The sequence below is a fragment of the Nematolebias whitei genome, chromosome 2 (assembly GCF_014905685.2).
Source record: "Nematolebias whitei isolate Nwh7 chromosome 2, NemWhi1, whole genome shotgun sequence".
Classification (NCBI taxonomy): domain Eukaryota; kingdom Metazoa; phylum Chordata; class Actinopteri; order Cyprinodontiformes; family Rivulidae; genus Nematolebias; species Nematolebias whitei.
Window position 1 is genome coordinate 5,610,567 of NC_056499.1, and position 20,956 is coordinate 5,631,522.

At 40.3% G+C, this 20,956-nt stretch overlaps 1 protein-coding gene across 1 annotated transcript in view; it reads left to right on the forward strand.

Moving 5' to 3' along the window:
- Positions 1–5,549, forward strand: part of hnf4b (hepatic nuclear factor 4, beta) — a 10,599-nt gene extending 5,050 nt beyond the window's left edge. Inside the window, exons 4-9 of the mRNA XM_037695803.1 lie at positions 486–592; positions 2,006–2,161; positions 2,352–2,439; positions 2,534–2,686; positions 4,658–4,912; positions 5,468–5,549. Coding sequence (XP_037551731.1) covers positions 486–592; positions 2,006–2,161; positions 2,352–2,439; positions 2,534–2,686; positions 4,658–4,912; positions 5,468–5,502 — 794 coding nt within the window. The 3' untranslated portion in view covers positions 5,503–5,549. The remainder of the gene's footprint in view (positions 1–485; positions 593–2,005; positions 2,162–2,351; positions 2,440–2,533; positions 2,687–4,657; positions 4,913–5,467) is intronic.
- The last annotated feature ends 15,407 nt before the right edge of the window (positions 5,550–20,956 follow it).

Here is a 20,956-nt window from a genome sequence, read left to right on the forward strand (position 1 = left end):
GGTACAGTGAGGATGGTGCCCTCTTGTGTTGTATTTCTGTCCAGCTCTCCCTCTGTCAATCACTCCCTGCTTCCCACACCTGTGATGCTTCGCAGGTGTTTTGTGGTTAGGTCTCGTCAGTGTCAGTATTTAAGTCTGTGTCTGTGTTGATTGTTGTCCTGGCATTGTTTCCTATGTTACTTGTGACTCCAGAAGCCTATGTAAGTTTGTTGCCACACCAGCCTTTTTGTATTTTTGAAATAAATAATTATTATTTTCACCACCTGAGTTCAGCATGCTGCCTGCACCATTGGGTTTGACCCAACTGAACATGACACAAAGTAGGAAAGATTTACGATGAACGTTAAATTTGTTTCACAAGGAATAGATGGACTTTGTAATGGAAATAATCTGTGGCAATGTTCTGCAGTTAAATGTTGGGCAGATGATGAAAGAAGACAAGAAATCTCTCTAGTAATTTTAGGTTTTTTGTGTTTGATCTATAGCTGTTCAGAATGAACGGGACTGCATCATCACTCCCAGAGCAAACGGACAAACAGCAAGAACTCTGTCCATCAGTGTGCTGCTGCAGGCTGAGGCCAGTGTGCAACAGGTAACACAAACCTATGACTGATAAATGATCCCATCTCTATTTTTGTGAAATCACTCGGGTGAAGGTCAAAGATGAAAAGATCTTGGGTTAAATCTCAAACAGACTCTCTGTGGGCTGGATTCAGTTTCTCCTAATTGAAGTTAAGAACAAAATTGCACAAAGATCTCGTCTAATCATGGCCCATTTGTTGCACCACTGCGTCTGGCATTGAGGTCTGTTGCCTTCAAGTACAAAATAACAACCAGATATGTGCTTTTACATATATAAGAAATTCACAAGGAGGAAAAAAAACATATTAGGTGTCTTTACAACTATTAGACATGCTTTAGAAGATTGTATGGTGTGTTACTGTGTACCAGTAGTTTGTTAAATGCTTTCCATATGTGTAAGAAAGTGCAATGTGCACTAAAATTATGAAGGAAAATATTTGTTTTGTCCTTTCCAGGCTCCTGTAGAAAATGGTGATTCACCAAAACAGGCTTAAAGGAGCAGGATTCTCATCATTATATTCTAGTACAAAGTAACAAGAGTACAACACTTCTTATGTCTGTGCTGTTCTGCAACGGTTAAATGTAATGTACTGATAACTGTGCCACTTTTAGAATGAGCAGCGTCTTCGTTTTACTCAGGACAGACATCGAGGGGGGGGGGTTCTATCTGCAAGCTCCTTCCTCCAACATCACACATATACTGGCCCCAGTGTATACGACAAATGCATTCAAAGATTAGAATTATTGTGAGAAAATTGAAAGACTTGTATTTATTTGTGATTTAAATAGGGATGGCCTTGAACATTTATTTAGTTAGTTTATAGCCTATATAAATTAGATTGTCATACCTGTCAGACAAAGAAACATATTTAATATTTATATTTATTTTGTTTGTTTGTTTTTTAGGGAAATTTACATTGTCTCCAGTTTCCTTCCACTGTGTGTGTGTGTGTGTGGGGGGGGGGGGGGGGAGATGGACACTGCACCTAAACTTGAGTATTATAACTGATCCACTTGACATTATGTCAATCAAACTCAAGATTTGACTTTAATATTTTGAGTTCAGCTAAAAATAAAAACTCAAACGACTAACAAATGCTATGTTATAGAGTTTAACAAATTACGTTAACAAGAAACCTACCAGTAATACTTTTATTAAGGCAAGAAACGAGATTGAATTTTAAACTGACCTTTAACTTGGAAAAGAAGTTCCAATTTTTAAAAAGAAGTTCTTTATCATGAAGGAGTCGTAAAACAATATCAAAAAATAAAACTGTGTCAGGGTTGCTTTTGATTTTTCACAGCTCCATGTCTATGGAGCATTGCTCTCGCCCTCAGTGCACGTACGCTCAGATATTTCAACCACGGTTCATTTCCACATTGCTCCATTAAATGAAACCACACTTTGCTTTGATGCTTTTAGTTCCCGGTGCTGCCCTCACCTCAGAGTCATGATATCAGCACCAAGAAGGCGGCCTGTGTGGGAGACGTGTTTGAGTCAATGAAGCAGCAACTCCTCCTGCTGGTGGAATGGGCCAAACACATCCCAGAGTTCTGCAGCCTTCAGATTGATGACAGGGTATGAAGAAAATCCAACACAACTCTGACGCCGCCTGACGCCACTCTTTACAGTATGAAGTATCAATGGATGAGGTTTTAGCTCAGATTCAATTAGTATTTAAATTAGTTTGTCTTGTGTAGCATTTTAAGTGACAATTTGGCACGTTGCCGTCGTAAATAACATGAAGCACGTGTGCGTCTGCTCGTAGGTGACCCTGCTGCGAACCCATTCTGCAGAGCATCTGATTCTAGGTGCAGCAAGACGCTCACTGCCTTACAATAATGTCATTCTTCTAGGTGGGACACGATAAACTGGTTCATTTTTCTCTGTCAGCATTTATTCAGGTGTCATTTTCCATCCTGAATTTGTGCCTATCTGTTCACTGGGCAGGCAATGACTTTGTGATCCCTCTGAGAGGGCCAGAGCTGGAGGTGTCTCGAGTGTCTCTTAGGATCCAAGAGGAGCTGGTGAAGCCTCTCAGGGAACTGGACATCACAAACAAGGAGTTTGCTTGCCTCAGAGCCATCGTTTTCTTTGCCCCAGGTCAATCCAGTCATTTTGTAAGGGGGGGTTGCGAGCTGTAATTTCTCTTTTGTATACGCTCTTATTTTCTGCAGCCTGGCCTCATAGGGTTTCTAAAATATTTCAGAACGATGCTAGGATGTGCTCAAGTTTGTTAGTCGTGAAAAGTTTGCAGCCTGCTGAGATAAATGGTTCAGTAATCTGAGGACCAAAGAAGAAGAACCGATCAGCCACGTTATCAAAGACAGCCTCGCTAAGCTTAAATACGTCCTTAGACTTTATTCACACGTATCTGGGCGTTCTCTCTGTTAAACCTAAACGCAAATTTGTATGAACATTTTTATTGTTTAGTATACAAAAATTATAAAAGACGTTACTCAGACTTGCATGTTAAATCAAGAACTTTAGCATCAATATGTCAATCAGCTAAAGAGCATTTTTATACATCTACATATTTATCACCTTAAACAAGAATCTGTTTGCTGCCAAATTAAATGTAGCGCTCGTACCAAGTGGCTAAAGAGTTAACCAGTAGGTTAGATTGAAATGTAGCGTTGGTCAGGGCCATGAGAACGTTACTTTAACGGAGGTGCCTCCACTAAGCAGGAAATTATGAATTTACACCTTGTTTAACTAAGAATTTAATTCTGATAACTGTTTATATTAAATACTCTCCCTTGAAATACAAAAAAAAAAAAAAAAAAAACTTAAAGTAACTGTCAAATAAGACCTGATTTAAATTTAAGACACCTTCAGTAAGAAAAAAAGTAAATAGAATAACTAATTTGTTGCACAAATTAAAAAAAATAAAACTTTTCTCAGTACTTTCAATTCTATCGACTTAACCCAAATATTTGCAGTCCAAATTACCTCTTAATATTTCAGGTGAGGTTTTTCAAACATAAAATCCAACCCCAAATTAACCCGTTGCAGGCCTGAATCAATGCTTTGGTGTATGTGAGCTAAACACAAACAGCTCGTACGCTCACTGAGCAAATAAAATAAAAAGCACGTGCATTGGTTTAATGTTGTACTCACAGATCCTTCAGAGTTTGAGATTGGATCGGGACAGGTAGATGTGGAGATCCCTATAATATGGCACTGAATGAAGTATAGGCTGGTGATGTCACACAAACAGAGGTCCTTCCTGGCAGCAGCCTCAGTGGTGGAAAGAGTAGGTTGTATTTCTTCCATGTGGCACCATGTGCAACACTCAAACTAACTTTTATGTTGCATTCAAGGAACATAGTAAAATTGATAACTGCCTGTTTCAATCTGCTTAAACTAGATTTTCTTGACCAAATACGAACTGTTTTTAAAATGATACATTTCTAAGTGACAAAAGAGATTTATCTCTCATATTTATTCCAATTTTATCATTTAGACATTGTTTTTAAAACTTAAATATTACTTTGAACTTAGTTTAATACTTAATTTGTGCTTTATAACACAGTTCAATGGGCTACATCAACATCTAGATACTGATGGGAAGGATGAAGGATTTAATTTAGCGAATTTAAAAAAAAACTACAGTTCTTAGATCAGTACACTCATTCTTGAAAGATGGCATAAATTACTATGAATTATACTGTCAAAACTATCTTCCATTATATTAAAAAAGTGTTGTTTTTTTTCATAATACAAGTAAACGAGTTTAGTTTTACTACGTTAGTACAATTTTTTTGCACTTATAAACATTGTTTTTTTCCCCACTTGTTTTGAACGATGGCAATGTTCATGAACTAAGTCCTGCTGAATATTTATTATTTACCGATCATCTTGCCTGACAAATCATATCTACATAGTTTTTATGCTTGTATGCGTTAGTGTACAGCACTTTGGCCAACAGTGTTGTTTTAAAGTGCTTTATAAATAAAGTTATATTGTATTGTATTGTATTGTATAGTAAATGTTTGTTTATTAGTTTTATTAACATTTATTTTAAGTGTACTCTTTTTGCACATAATCACAGACATCTTTATCTTTGTCCAGCAGACTGTCCGGGGCTCCAGAACCCTCAGGTGGTTCGACATTTGCGTCTCCAGGCCCACGTTCTGCTCGAAGAGTCAACCTGTGAGCAGCGAGGGAGGTTTGGGGAACTTCTCCTCATCCTCCCTCCCCTGCAGAGTATTGCCTGGCAGATGGTGGAGACGCTCCACTTGGCGCAGCTGCTGGGTGAAGCCAGGATGGACAGCCTTCTGCAGGAGATGCTGTTGGGGGAGGAAACCAAAACAGAACCATGCACAGGTAGGAAACACTGCAATAACGTTTAGCTGCAGGAAATTCACAAGAGGGTGACACGGTGGATCAGCTGGTAGAGCTGCCACATCTCAGCAAGCAGGTCACCGGTTCAAATCCTGGCCAGGGGCCTTTCTCGGTGGAGTTTGCATGTTCTCTCCGTGCATATGTGAGTTTCCTTCGGGTGCTCCGGTTTCCTCCCACAGGCCAAAAACATGCATGTTAGGCTGATTGGTAACTCTAAACTGTACCGAGGTGAGACAGAGAGTGAATGGTTGTTTGTCTCTGTCCCTGTGATGGACTGGAGACCTGTCCAGGGTGTCCCCGCCTCTTGCGCAGTGATGGCTGGATATGGATATGGATGGATGGATGGATGGATGGATGGATGGATGGATAGAAATTCACAAGATGAAACTCAAGCTTGACTTCTAGCAGACTATAAATAGACCATTTTTCATATTTTTTGCCATGTCATTAAATAAGATAGATGTGCTTCTCTTTGGGAAAGTTTGGTTTCTCTGCTCTTCTCCCTCGTGCTTTTTTTATATATTTTTTTTATTTTAGACGACGACCTTACTCAAGACTATGAAAATAAGTAAAGAGCTTCTCCTCCTAACGTCAGCTCTGTACTCAACCCCATTTCAACATGTGAGCAAGTAAATTTCACGAGTCAGTGAGAGCCATTCTGAACCTGCATCTACTTCATCATATTTCAAAGCTGAAATTTGTTTCCACGAAGAGTAAACCTTCAAATGTCTCGAGCCAAGACTGAAACGTGTCTGTCTCACACAGCTCTTCAAAACGACCGTCCTCCTGCCCACACAGACTGGCACTGAGGTGCACAAACAAGAAGAAGCTGCCAGTGTGCCCACCACATGCCTGGTGCTCTACGTTCCTAACAAATACCTCAAGAAGGAACAAGTCAACCAAAGAGTAACTCACGAGCTTCGGACAACAGGTCGACAAATATTAACGCAGTCATATATGAAAACTAATACAGATTCAAGTATGAATCCATCGATCCATCCATTTTCTTTACCCGCTTTTCCATTCAGGTTCTACAGAGAAATATGTATAAATACACATAAAGTTTGCTGCATATGTGATTTTTCTTTATGTTTCAGATAAACGTGATTTTTTTTATGTCATTCCATGCAGAAGCAGAAATCTATCACTCAAACATTTGCAAACTCATGTATTAAACTTATTTGAAACACATCTGATATTAACTGGTGTGTGAAGTGTAAAAATCATGGTTAGCCAGAAGAGGTCACTAAAGGTTGTTCTCATTTTCGTTTTCTTTTTCAAGCCTCTGTTTTGTCCCCAAACAATCTTTTGGGTTTTTACCTGCATTTTCTTTCTGGGTTGCTGTGGAACTGGTACGGATATATCTGCAGCTGGCATGAATGAATCCTTGGAAGAAAAATGAATGTATTGCTCTCTTTAATGAAATGGGAGACTTTATTTGCGCAGAAGTGAGAGCAATTCTTCTGTTTAAATATCAATTAAAAAAAGTATATGTATATGACTTTGTCAAAAAGTCTAATGTAAATTTTTCTGACAGCATTAACTTTATCATCAAAATCACAAAATACATTTTGTGTAACTTTTAACCTTTTTAGTTTAAGATCAAACGAAGATTATTCAAGTTTGTGCTAGGGCTGGACAATAATTCAATATCCATACCATACCATACCAATTTATTTATAGAGCACTTAAAACAGCAACAAGGCCAACCAAAGTGCTGTACAAAAGAAAACAAACATGCACAGCGGACAGGAAAACATAAAATAGAAATACAGATACAAATAGCAGCAGAAGCTAACTAAAATGGCCAACAGAGTAGAGTACAGACAGGACCAAACAAATCACAACGTGTTAAAGGCAAGCGAATAGAAGTGGGTCTTCAAGCGAGACTTAAAGACTGAGAGTGTGGGAACCTGCCGGACACTCAGTGGCAACTCATTCCACAGTCGTGGACCTGCAACAGAGAAAGCCCTGTCACCTCTGAGCTTACGACGGGTTTCTGGGACTGAGAGAAGCATCAGGTCTGCTGACCTCAGAGAGCGCGGTGGGACATATGGCTGCAGAAGATCAGTGAGATAGGATGGGGCGGAACTGTTCAGTGATTAAAAAACATACATGAGAATTTTGAATTGGATCCGAAGGTGAATGGGTAGCCAGTGCAGGGAGGCCAAAACTGGCGTGATGTGCTCTCTATAGCCTGTACCAGTTAAAAATCGGGCTGCAGCATTTTGGACCAGTTGTAGACGAGCAATGGAGGACTGACTGATTCCAAACAGAAGTGAGTTGCAGTAATCAAGCCTAGATGTTATGAAGGCGTGGATCACTGTCTCAAGGTTCTTTTTGGAGTGTATAGGTTTCAGCTTAGACAGCCGTCTCAGCTGAAAAAAACAGGATTTGACCATCATGTTTGCGTGACTGTTGAGTTTTAAGGATGGGTCCATTATCACCCCCAGATTAGTGACCTTTTGTTTCTCTAGCGGGGCTAGAGAGAAAAGGTCAATGTCATGGTTCATGAGTGAGCCACTGGGATGGAAAAGCATGACTTCAGACTTCTTCTCATTGAAGCTTAAGAAGTTTAAAGCCATCCAGTCCCGGATGTCAGCCAGGCAGTCAAGAAGAGGCTGAATAGAGCGTGTGCCTCTGTGCCTCAGGGGGAAGTAAATTTGGCAATCATCGGCGTAGAAATGAAAGGGTATGTTGTGTTTGCGGAAAATAGCACCTAGTGGCAGCAGGTATAAAGAAAAGAGAAGGGGACCGAGGATGGACCCCTGCGGAACCCCCCACTGGAGCGCTGTCGATGCCGAACTAAAATCTTTGATATTGACACAGAAGGTTCTGTCAGAGAGGTAGGACCCAAACCATTTAAGGGCTGACCCTGTGATGCCCACCCACTGCTCCAGTCTAGAAATGAGGATCTTGTGGTGGATGGTGTCAAAAGCAAATGTCAGGTCCAATAGGACAAGCAGCACAGAATCACCTGCGTCTGTGGATATGAAAATATATCGCAATATAATTTTATTCAAAAACGGTGATATGAGTTTTAAGCACAGTGTCGATATTTCGATATACATTACGCCGTGATTACAACGTTTCACTGATGCTTTTCTTTCTGTTCGGGTTCCGAACAGAAAAAGCCCCAACACAACTACGTAAGTGCGTGGTGACGTACACCACAGCTCGAAGGAGTCCGCAGTAGCAGGCTAAGCTAAGCTCCAACGCGCGTTAAGTTTTCTCTTCAAAATGAGTGCGAATGACCGTCAGAATGTGACTGAACAAGTGAAGAGAAAGCAGATGACGTAATCGATAAGAGAGGAAACACTAATTCGGCGGTGTGGAAGTGGTTCGGCTATCCAAGTGTGCTGCAAAATGTGCCGGAGAGTCGTTCCAACTAGCGGTGGGAACACATCTAACTTGTACCATCTGAAGAGTTTCCACTCGATAGAATATGCTGAGAGTCAGAAGATGAAGCGCGATAAAGTCTGAGCCAACGTGTCCCTGAAGCAAAACCCCCCCAGCTGTATCAAAAGAGAGGCCCATGCAAACGCAGACGTTTGCTGCATGGCCGTTTAAAGTTAAAACGATTAATAGTGACAAAGTTGAGAGTTTTACGTTTCTTTGACGGTGATTTCAAATTTCTTTGAAGGATAAATACAAATAAAAGGTTAATTTATTCGTACAGTTTTTCTGAGGCTTTTATATTGTTTATATCGAAATCGAAATTATATCGTTATCGACCAAAATTAATATCGCAATAAAAGTTTTGGTCAAATCGTCCAGACGTTCATGCTCATATTTGAACTTTGACATTTTGACCATGACTTCCTCAGACGAGTCACCGGGGGAGAGGGTGGACTCCAGAAACCATCTGAGCACCATCAAACTGGTTGACCCGCTATCTGAAGGTGCTAATAAGACTGAGTTTGTTGTGGATCCTCGGACTGAAGAAGTCTTTTGGATGAAAGACAAAACGTTTCAACAACAAAGAAACCATCCAGAGGACCTGACTTAACTTTGTTGGATCAAACAAAGCTGTTTTTATTCCATTAAAACACCTACCTATTTTCTTTGAAGAAAAAATCTTACGCTTACTTTTATCTCGAGAATGTTTGAGTAGGCTCATGATTTAAATTATTCTATAACTTGTTCTGGAGCAGGTTAGAGTTTCCAAAGATGATTTTGTTCTCTGTCGGTATAAATGTTCCGAGTTTGAGACTAGCCCAGATCTGGATGGCAATCTTGTCCACAGTTTCAGTAAAAGTTCACAAAACTCAACTCTCGTTCTTTGGGCTTAAAATGATTCGTCGTGTTGCACAGCTGAGCCTAAACTGACCGCTGCTGCACCGACCCGCATGGTTAGTTTGGCCAAGTTCTGGGAAAAAGAGTTCACACAGAGAGGGCTGAGGTGGGACAGCTGGAACAGCTGTGTTTACTGAGACAAGGCAGATATGTGTGGAGTGTTGTTTTTTCTTCTTTTAGTAAATTTAAAGAATTTGGGTCAGAATCAACTTGAATGAGTTGTACAGCCGAAGAAGGGCAGTTTACTCATGCATAAGAACACAATCATGCACATGCAGAAACTTTGGGGGTCGTGTTAAAACTACAGCATGTGGAAGTCACTAGGCATCAAACCTTAACGCGTTTGTAGCTTCCGTGTTGCAGCGAAGCTCTGCGAGTACCTGCACACAGAGAGATTCTGTAAGATTCCACTGGCAATAAACCACAACGCAACCACTCAGTCTGAGTTTTTCCACTGTAGACAGGCGGAACGAAACGCACAACAAATGAAGCAATTAACTGAGGCTCCGACTGAATCATTCGCAAGATGTGTTTTATGGTGCAGAATGTTTTCCAAAATGTGCATTAGCTTCCACAGATCGTGTAAATTTATATCCTGGTTTAGATCGGGCTCCCAGTCTGGTCATCGACAGTGAGTTTCCTGAACGGCAGATACGACGGGCTTGTTGAGAAAACAAATGGAAAACAGGCTGAAGTCAAATCATTGCTGCACTAACATAATCTTTCTGTTAACCTTTTGCTGCCTTATGCAAATTTATGACACACGCTGGACCTTTAGCTGGACCAGGCTCTTCTGACGACTGCGTCACAAACAGACCTGATGTGCACAACTCCATCTGTCTGCTCATTCACTTTCACCACCTATTGATGCCAATAGTGGACGGTTACAGTGATTTTTGGACATTCATCAATAAAAAGAAAAGAAAAGCCAGGCTCTGTGCAGCTCCCTTCACGCCTCTTCATTCCTAACTGATCTCTGTTTTTAAAACTTGGACCAACACCTGGCCAAAACTAGGAAGCAGCAAAAGTCCATACCTTCCAAACACACTGAATAAATCTTACAAAAGGTGACACTTTCCACATAACAAGTTATCCAACATGTTCTAAACTCACTTTATTATGATTATATTGTAAGATTTAACTACTATTTCAGAGCAGACTGGGGAAAAGCTGTCTGCTCAACATGCATCTGCAGAGTTTGTTTGACTCTTTGTCTCCACTGTCGAATAAAACTTTCCACAAAGCTGAACCTTCACCAATTAGACATTTTTTCCACGAGGGCTTAAATACTATAGGAAAAATCCAGGAGCTTCAAGCATCAGCATGAAGCATCTATCATATCACATGCTCAAATTATTGTTGCACAGCATGTGGAGAAATTCTGTAGCCATCATAAATGTATTTCAGGTGTTGTCTTACAGGTAATACGTGTTGAATCGACTGGTCGAGTCTAGGACATCTCACGAGTTTTTAAATTTCACGTCGACTAACATGATTGTGTCACACATTCAAGAAGCTCTTCAAACATGTGGATATCCTAACTGGGCTTTTGTCAAGTCAGCGAGGAAATCTACAAAACACCCTAATAAACAGAAAAAGGAGAACAACAGACAGAAAAACATTGTCATCCCTTATGTTGCTGGAGTATCAGAGAAATTCAGAAGGATCTTCAACAAACACAACATCCCAGTACATTTCAAACCCAGCAGGACTCTCAGACAGAGGCTGGTCCACCCTAAAGACAAGACACCCATACACAAACAGAGTGGTGTAGTGTATGCGGTCCAGTGCAGCGAGGACTGTCCAGACCTCTACATTGGAGAAACTAAACAGCCTCTTCACAGACGCATGGCTCAACACAGGAGAGCCACCTCCTCTGGACAAGATCCAGCTGTTCACCTCCACCTCACAGATAAGGGTCACTCTTTTGAGGACCAAAATGTGCACATTTTGGACCGAGAACACAGATCACTTTCAAAAACATATAATGCAACTTTAAAACAGATTCCCAGCCGGTTTTCACACTTGATGGGAACAGAGGGGCCTCGTCTGTGAATTAGAGGAACAAAAGACTCTTACTGTTAATGTTGTTTAGGTGTGAATTGCCAATCTACATATGTGTGTGTCTTATCTCACTCAGCCTTATAACCTGAACCCCTCACTTCACTGCTCTTTGAATTGAGGAAGCTCCTCGGATGAGGAGCGAAACGTCTTCTGTTACAAAGAAAGTCCAGTTGCTTTTGTATTGAACGTTTTTTGAATTTATCATGTCCTGGATGACTGAGAATCTTCACCAGCATGATTGTGTCACGTGTCACACCACCACGCAGCGCTGATCACCCTGTTTTTATTTTATTTTATCCACTTAATTAAATTAAAATAAAACGGGGGCGCACCACAGCCCACGTGCAACGCGCACCATCGCCGGTGGAGAATCCACCACTGCCGCGGTGGTTTATTTTATTTAGTGGATTAAATAAAATAAAAGTAACTTTTGCAGCTTAATAATAGTTTTGGTTTTCCTGCGACTTATTTGCTGTATGATAAATGGTAGGAGCATAATGTTTGTTGTTTTGTTGTTCTTTCTTGTAGTAAATAATAAATTGCATTTTTTTGTGAACATGATATAGCATCTTGAGTTCCTATGACATCACATTGATTAGTCGACTCGACTTTTTTCATGTTGAAGTCGACTTTTAAAAATATGTAGTCGTTCAACCCCCTAGTCTATAATGATATTTATGACTGCAGTTTTAGTTTGATTAGTTTCAGACTGATGATAATAAGAAATGCTCTATATGAAGCCAGACTTCTTTAATTAAATGTCATGGCTTTGCCAAATTTTAACTCAAGACCTTGCGAGATTTTTTTGCATTCACATTCTGTATTGGAAATTACTCTCAGCTACTCCCACACCAGATTTTACATCAATATCTGTCAAATTGATTGATTTGTAGCCATTTTTGTGTTCACCTAGGTCAATTAGCTGGTGTTCATTATGAATTGGGTTGACTCCAGATGTTAATGAGTTGTAGAGGTTCATCCAACGATTACTTTTTGAGAATTTTATTAATATCCAGTGTTTCATGAGATATTTTGTTAACAGATGGGTAAATAAACACCTGCATACACACAAACAGGTAATTTACATAGCCACCCACTTTTTACAGCAGCAGGTGAAAATAACTTACAAACATTTTGTTTTGTGTAACTTGGATCACAAAAAAACTGTTATGTTGCTGTGTTGCGTAATATTTTTTAAAAAATGGGAGTGGATGATAAATTACACTAGAAAAATCCACTTAAGTCCATCAGGTGCCAGAACAAAATAAAAACTTTGCTTTTTCTTAACAAAGTCCACGCTCAATAATCCAGGTATACAATCCAACATTTTTCAGTCAGGTCATCTGGACAGTTTCTTTTTTTGTGCTGAAATGTTTCACCTTCCATCCAGAAGGCTTCATCAGTCAAGGAAACACACAACACAAAACTGATTCTTCCCCCAAACAGCTTACTCCAAAGTGGAACAAACCAGTTATGTTGGTGCTAAGATGGTCTCTTTGCCACGCCCCCTCCTCCATTGCTGGCCCTCAGAGTCAGTTTTGTGTTGTTTGTCAGAATCAGTCTGACCTCAGAGCCGACTCGTCCTTCCCTCCAGCGCTCAGCGAAGTTGGGGCTGACGCACCTGCACATCCACCTGTTCCTTCATCACAACAGCCCGAGGCAGCATTGATTATAGGTCATGGGGGAGATGAGGTTGAAGCTTTCTACGTTTTTTTGCCTACAGGCCATATTGCCAGCTTGTTGATTCAGTTACACGGTGACACCAGTCTCAGAGACAAAATCCAGCTTAAAGGCAGTGAGGACACAATCATAAAAAACAGTTTTTCAGCAAGGCCGACAGGAGCTCAGCCAAAACACAGCTCACATGTCCGCCGCCATGTTGGTCCACCCCCGCCCATTTTATTGAGAGTATGTGCTTCTCAGGTGCTCCTTGGTCTTCTAGAATATTATTTTTCATGCTTTAATTTTTGTGTGTTACATCACACAAGAATGGTTACGTTAAGTCTCAAACTTGTGCTAAATGCTGATAAAAACCAAAAACAATGGTTTCAAACAGGAAGTCAGTCCCAGCAGTCCTTTCTTCTATTTTATCTTCGAATGGTGTTCCTATCGAGTTGGTTGATTCTTACAACTACTTGGGTATCTTGATCGACTCGCATCTCTTTTTTAAGCCACATGTCAAAAACTTGGTAAAGAAATTGAAAGTAAAACTGGGTTTCTTTTTTAGAAATAGATCCCGTCTAAATCAGAATACTAGGAAACACTGTGTAACTGCTACATTCCTCCCCTCCATTGTCTATGGTGACATCATTTACACGAATGCTTCTACAAGAACCCTGCAGATGTTGGACGCTGTCTAACACGGTGCACTAAGATTCATAACTGGCTGTAACTACCGTACCCACCACTGCACCCAGTATTCACTGGTTAACTGGTCGTCATTAACTTCACACAGACTCTCTCACTGGTACATTTTCATCTTTAAATCACTTCTTGGTCTGCTGCCTTCATACATCTCATACATGTCACTTTGTGAGTGCAGCTACAGCGTGCGCTCTCAGGACATAATTACCTGCAGTGTCCCAGTGCGGACCAAACTTGACAAAAGGGCCTTCTTCTACTCCGCACCTGTAAGTTTGTCTATTTTTTCTGTTGCGCTGACTTTATTTGGTTAAAAAGCAGCTGAAGATTTATTCAGATGTTCTTATTTTTTTTAAAAATGGGCTTTATAGGCCATTATTCTTATTTTAATTTGTCTAAATAAACTTTATTAATACATTTTACCAACTATTCATTCCCCTTCAACCCTACACTTTCAACAACTTGTAACATCACCATTGGATTGTCACGCTATTCCATCTCAGCCTCGCAGAAATCTGACTCTGACACAACGTAAAAAATTATTTAAAAGACGTGAAAATATTTGTTATGTTTGAAATGTTTTTATGAATCATTCATTCACACACACATGTATGAAGAGAGACTATTGTGCAACAAAACCCACCTGATTGCCCTCCTCCATATTGACAGTACTTGGAAACTTCTTTCATTTTATTCAACGTGTACATTTCTAGAAAGCATTTAAGAGTCCCGTCAGGAGGCTTGTTAGCATGGTCTCACGCTGTTTTCAGCAGTTTTATCATCTGTTCCGCCCTACGACAAACGCCACACTGAGTCAGGGAGCTGCTTGCCTCAGACGTCAAACTCAGCCACAACTCCCAAAATATAATTTATGGTTTGTGGAGAGACAGGATTATTTTATTTTTTTTTTAGGTTTTGTTTAGATATTTCTCCTCTTTGACTTGAGACTAAACACGCTTTCAAATATAGCACAGCAGTCCTCCTACTTTTGTAATTATTGGCTATAAATTACAAAATGGAAACCATTTCTGCGTTTTGTTTTATAAGCATGATAACTTATCAAAGGCCTCTGCTAACAAGAAACAGCTCGTGCCAATTAAAGTCCAAATACAGCTAGAAAAACATTATTATAGAATGAAAACAAGCTTTTGCATAATTACAAATGCGGCACGCATTCATCACAGCTGTCTGAAGGTAATGTGTCAAAATAAATGAAATGTTAATAAGAGGTCGGAATAGTAATTAACTTTACAATGGACCACAATCTTGAGTCTCAGTCAGTAAAAAGTTTGAGAATAGTTTAACAAATGCATAATAAAACGTAATTTTCTTGCAGCGCCTCCCAATAAGATATTTAAAGTTTAAGGAAAAGGCCAGCAACACTCAACCTACTCGTCTGGGAACTGAACCTTTCCCAGACCCCCGTCGGCAGGACTCGTCCCGAGTCTCATGCAACAAAATCACCACCACAAACTTGGACTTGGGCTGTGACGTTCGTGCTGACATTTGTCTTGGCATGAGAAGTCAGTGCCAGCATCAGAGCAGATGGGAACAGGAGCCTCAGGACAGTAAGAGCTTGTGTTGCCAACATAGGAGTGAATAAATAATCATCCATGTTTCCAAAACTGCAGCCGACATTCATCATATGAAATAACTGTCATTTTTGTTATAAATATCCATTATTCTCTCAAGCAATCAACCTTTATTTATACAGGTAAATCCCATTGAGCCTCGAGGACTCATTTAGAAGAGAGACCTGAGGAAAGCAGGAAGAAAAGCAGGTTGTGATTGAGTGAAATAACCTATAATATTAATAAACTTTTTTTTACGAGAACAAAAAAAAACAAACATTAAAATTAAAAAAATTAAAAATCTCTTCAGGTCTAGGGTGTGGTTCTGCCTCAAGCGGAGGAGTTCAAGTATCTCGGGGATTTGTTCATGAGTGAGGGAAGAATGGAGCGTGAGATTGACAGACAGGTTGGTGCAACGTCTGCAGTATTGCGGACTCTGCGCCGGTCCATTGTGGTGATGAGGGAGCAGATCTGTAAGGCAAAGCTCTCTGTTTAGTGGTCAGTCTACGTTCCTACCCTCACCTATGACCACGAACTCTGGGTGGAGACGGAAAGAATGAGATCGTGGATACAGGCGGTTGAAACGAGTTTCCTCTGCAGGGTAGCTGGACTCTCCTTTTTAGAGACAGGGTGAGATGTTCAGTTATCAGGAGAGACACAGAGTAGAACTGTTGCTCCTTCACATCGAGATGAGCCGGTTGAGGTGTTTAGGGCATGGATCAGAGTCAGAGATTCTTTATTGTCATTCGCACCTCATGTGGTACATGTGGTAGAGCGAAATTATGTACACAGGGTCCCAGTTACATCCAACAATAAAATGTCTAAGAAAAACAGTAATAACATCTAAGATATGAACTAAGAAAAACATCAACTAAATATACACTAAGCACTCATAACATAAAACATTGAACATCAGCACAAACGTGAACATGAGTCTGTGAGCAGATGTGCACGCATGAACACATCAACATTGAAACAGATCAGCAGCAACATGATTTGGTTTTTCACAGTGATTATTCTGGTTAGAGATTCATGAGTCTAACAGCCTCAGGGTAGAAGCTGTTCCTCAGTCTAGTGGTTCTACACTTAATGCTCCTTAACCTCCTTCCTGAGGGGAGCAGGGCAAAAAGGTGTGTGTGCTGGGTGAGTGAGGTCCTTCATGATGCAGGTGTCCCTCTTCCTGCATCTGGAGGTGTAGATGTCTGTGATGGTGGGGAGACTGACTCCAACATCTTCTGTGCAGCCTTCACCACTCTCTGCAAAGCTTTTCTTTCTGCAGCTGTGCAGCCTCCATGCCACACGTTGATGCTGGACCACAGGATGCTCTCCACTGCACACCTGTAGAAGGAGGTGAGGACTGAGCTTCCCAGACCAGCTCGCCTCAGCCGTCTGAGGAAGTAGAGTCTCTGATGAGCTTTCTTCATCAGGCTGGTGGTGGTGTTGCTCCAGCTGAGGATGTCGTTCATGTGCACACCCAAGTACTTGTAGCTGGAGACCACTTCCACCTCAGATCCTCTTATGTTCAGGGGGTGTAGGTGTTTTTGTTCCTTCTGAAGTCCACAATCATCTCCTTTGTCTTCTTCACATTAATGTGAAGGTTATTCTCTTTGCACCAGCTCTCCAGGTGTTCCACCTCTTGCCTGTAGCTGGACTCATCATCGTTTGTGATGCAAAAAATGGAAAAATGGATGTGTGGATATTAACATTTGAAAGGAACAAGCACATTAATGAACAACAAAAATAAATACAGATGCTGAAGTTAGCAAGTTTGATCTTTTTTTTTTTCAGTCACAAAGAAAAAACATCAGACAGATCAAACAGAAACAAATTTAAATCTTAAGTTGATTGGAGATTTTAATGAGTTTGGCCCTCACCTCTTTCCTGTTGACTAATGGAGATAGACGCCAGCTCACCAACAAGCCTGACCAGGGTGAAGTAGAAACAGAAAACTGATGGATGGATAGTTTCACATCTTGTCTCATTTCTGCATTTCTTTAGGTGGCTGCCAGGATTTAATATACAGATAACTGTCCCTAAAAGGCTGAGTTTCTAAAGCTGAAGAAACCTTTCTACCAGGGAGAATGAGTTCCTGAGAATCACATAACTTTGCAAGCCACTGGTTGAGATCTTACACAAACCCTCTGAGGGCAGAGCTCTTTAAACAGACACTGCCACTGGCACTCGAGGTTTGTTTACTTCAGCTGAACTTTCCACTCGTCTCACTGTTCCACTGAGAACAAAGTGCCGACCAACTCCAGTGCCGCTTATTGGATTCATATGTTCACCATGTAGGGCAGTGCCCAACAGAGACGGCACAAAGGAAGCAGCCATCCGTTCCTAGCATGTGATTGAGTGTCGGCTTCACTGTGTGATGACAGAAACCAAAACCGGACCATGAGCGAGTCCTTTGTTCTAACGTCTATAATGAGGTTCTCCATCTTCAGACTTTGTTACTGACAGCAGGTTTATGTAACGGTTTTTCATCGTTTCATGAATCCATCGTCAGACAAATACTTCTACACGTGAAAACATTAGTCTTCATCTGTTTTATCGTTCGTCTAAAAGCTTGGGTTTATGCTTATCATCTTTAATCTCAAAATCCTTCAGGTACTCTCAGAAACTTGGTTATGTGTCAGTGATCCGATTATGAAAACTTGGCGTAAACACCATGTGTGACAAAAGTTTTTGTTTTTTAACTCGGCAACCTCGAATGTTTTATTTAATGTAAATGCTTGCAGAACAACAAGAATTGTGTTTTACACAAAACCAGAAAGTAAATAAGTAAATGTACACACATTGCGGGCTCTAAATCTTCTGAGTCCTCTGTGCTCAGAAATAATCTGCGTCACAGAAGAGAAAGAAAAACTATCTGAGGAACAGTAAATGCTGACATGAATGACGTCCAAGACTAATACAGGATGCATATGTCTTGGCAGTGACACCATCATCATCAACTGTTCTTCATTTCTCTGACACACAGCTTCTCTTGCTCACTTTGGATTGAATAAAAACAAAGCAAAACACACAATTCCCGATGATGATCATCCTGATGATGAACTGAGTTTCACCTCCTCTCCCTCACCCAACGTTGTGCACGCTCAGAACAGGGGAAAGTCTGCCACTCTTCGTCAAAATTAGCATTTTGTGATTATGACAGTATTGAATTGGACTACAACTGGATTGAAATGTAGTCTATAAAACATAAATGTGTTTTATCAAACTGTATTCACATGTCAGTAGAATCTGTTTGCAATAAATATTTTAATTTGTTTGAACTGAAAATCACTCACTGTATTTTCCGTCATACATGTCGCATCGTTTTATAAGTCGCATCAGTCCAAGTATGTCAAATAAAGTAGAAAAATACATAAATATCTCGCGTCACCGCTGATAACCTGGAAATGTGGGCTGGTGGTGTGCCAAAAATCGATTGGCTGCCAAATGGTGGCTGCGGGAGCGTGCACGGGAGAACCCCAACAAGAATTTAACCAGATTAACACTTACAAACAATTATTTGTTTGCTCAAAATTATAGTAAAGGTCTCATTTGAGCTTTTACTTAATAAATGCACTTCAGTGGTCAGATTAGTTGCATTTCGCCAGGGCGGTGCAGCGAAAAGAAGCTGATTTGACGGTTGCTCCAAGCAAGCTGGACAAAAGTGGCAAGCCGATTGTGTCATTAATAGCCACTTTTACCTATTACATGACACAATGGCATGCCATACTACTCGAGTGCCATCTAGCAGCGGAAAATGATAGTGTTCAATATTTTCAATCGGAATGAATGAAAACAGTCATATTTCAGCCAAAAATTGTTTTATAAATACGGAAATAAAAATACATAAATAAGTTGATTTGGTGTATAAGTCACAGGGTATGTAAATTATGCACACACACACACAAAAAAAAAAGACTTATAGGCCAGAAAATATGGTAATTAATAAATGGTGTTTCATAGAAATTAATTGAATCAGTTAAAAATCATGCAAAAAATGGACCAATAATAGTGATTAACTCACTAAAGCAGATCACAGTATAAATTAAAAGACTAGGAAATGAACCTTTACATAGATAATATTGGAAAAGTCTAGTATTTAATCACTTGTAGCATTCTCATGACCAAAAAGCCAAAGCAGTTCTGTTATAAGACCAGCCACATTTTTGCTTTGAGTCTCTTGTTGCATTTAATCCAAGTGTCTATCGATCTGAAATTCCTCCACATGAACTACCTTTCTAAGCTGGCTTCCTTGGAAACACTTTCTGTATATATCTTTTTTAAACAAAAAGGTATTATCTGGTATCAACAAATGAAACCAGCGAGTCAAACTAAACCTCAATAATAGAACACCCTGGATAAGTTCTGTTGAGAATACCACCAGCTGAGCCACAAATGCTCTACAATAATGATGCAAAACTGCTCATGGAAACTCAGTGGACTCTTGGTGGTTACACTTTTCCACTCAGCAAAACAGTATTTATGTTAAAATATCAAGTTGTTGTCAAACACTATGATTTAGAGACTGTCGTTGAGTATTTGTGCCCTGCTTTTTGCTACTGACCTAAATTGTTAATATGCTTAGTCCAACTTCTGTAAAAGAAACCGCAACTGTCAAACTTGCTGTTTAAACAAAAATCAGAGAAGCACCAAAACCACTGGCGTTCATCAGAAACCCACAAACTACCATACAAGAGTTTACATCAATAAATCATGTAGATTTAAAAGGTGACGCGAAGACAAAACCACAAATGTCAGAATTGGGATGACCACTATCTCTGTAGTTCATCTTTTTCATTATCTACATGTTAAATTACAAAGATAAAGTCTGCTTCGCTATAAGTCATCTTATAAATGTATTTGCCAATGCAAAATGTTTAATCTCGTCAGTCTTACTGTAATGTTACGAGTTGCATATTGTGCTTGAACTTCAAAGTCAAATCTGTCCATTAGGACTAAACTATGTGGAACTATGTCTTGCTGTGGAATTGTTTTACTTGTCCCCAAAAAGGTTTTGTCTGGATTAAATTAAACAATTGAGTCTCTCATTATAAACATACAACCATTACTAATGTATTTCAACCAGTAACAAGTTGTTTAAACTTTACTTATGTCCTTCGGTTTATATAAAGAGGGTGAAACCAGAAAATGACGACACAAGGGTTCAAAGTGTGAGAGGGGGAAAAAGTACCATTTGATTCATTGACTGGCCCTAATTGTCGTGAGGACAAGAACCCAGAGAATATGGAGTGAGGGAAGAACAGACGTCAAACTCATTATAATTAAAGTGTTTTTTAATACAGTGATAGACAGAAGTCCCTCGATTATCGTGGGGGTTACGTTCCAGACACCCCCGTGATAGGTGAAAAACCACGAAGGCTTTATAAATCCTTCCCACACTCTTGCAATGTTCTAAACTCTTGAACCTACGTCATTTTAACAACAGTACTGTAAAATGTTATATGAGCACTCACCAGCTCTGCAGAAGCTCGGTTCTGGTCGGGCTCGGTTCCCGTTCTCCGCTGTCCAGGATGTAGTCCACCACCTCGGCCTGGTCCAGACCAGCACCGTGCAATCAGAACCAGGCCGAACCCCACCACGGTCTGTTTTCTGCAGCCCCCAGGATCTGGGTCACACTGAGTCCAGATCACCTGCAGCCCAGCTACTCACCAGTGGATACAACTTGAAGGATGAGTTCAGCTTCAGGATTATTTGTGACTTTCCTGCCAGTTCTGTGAGC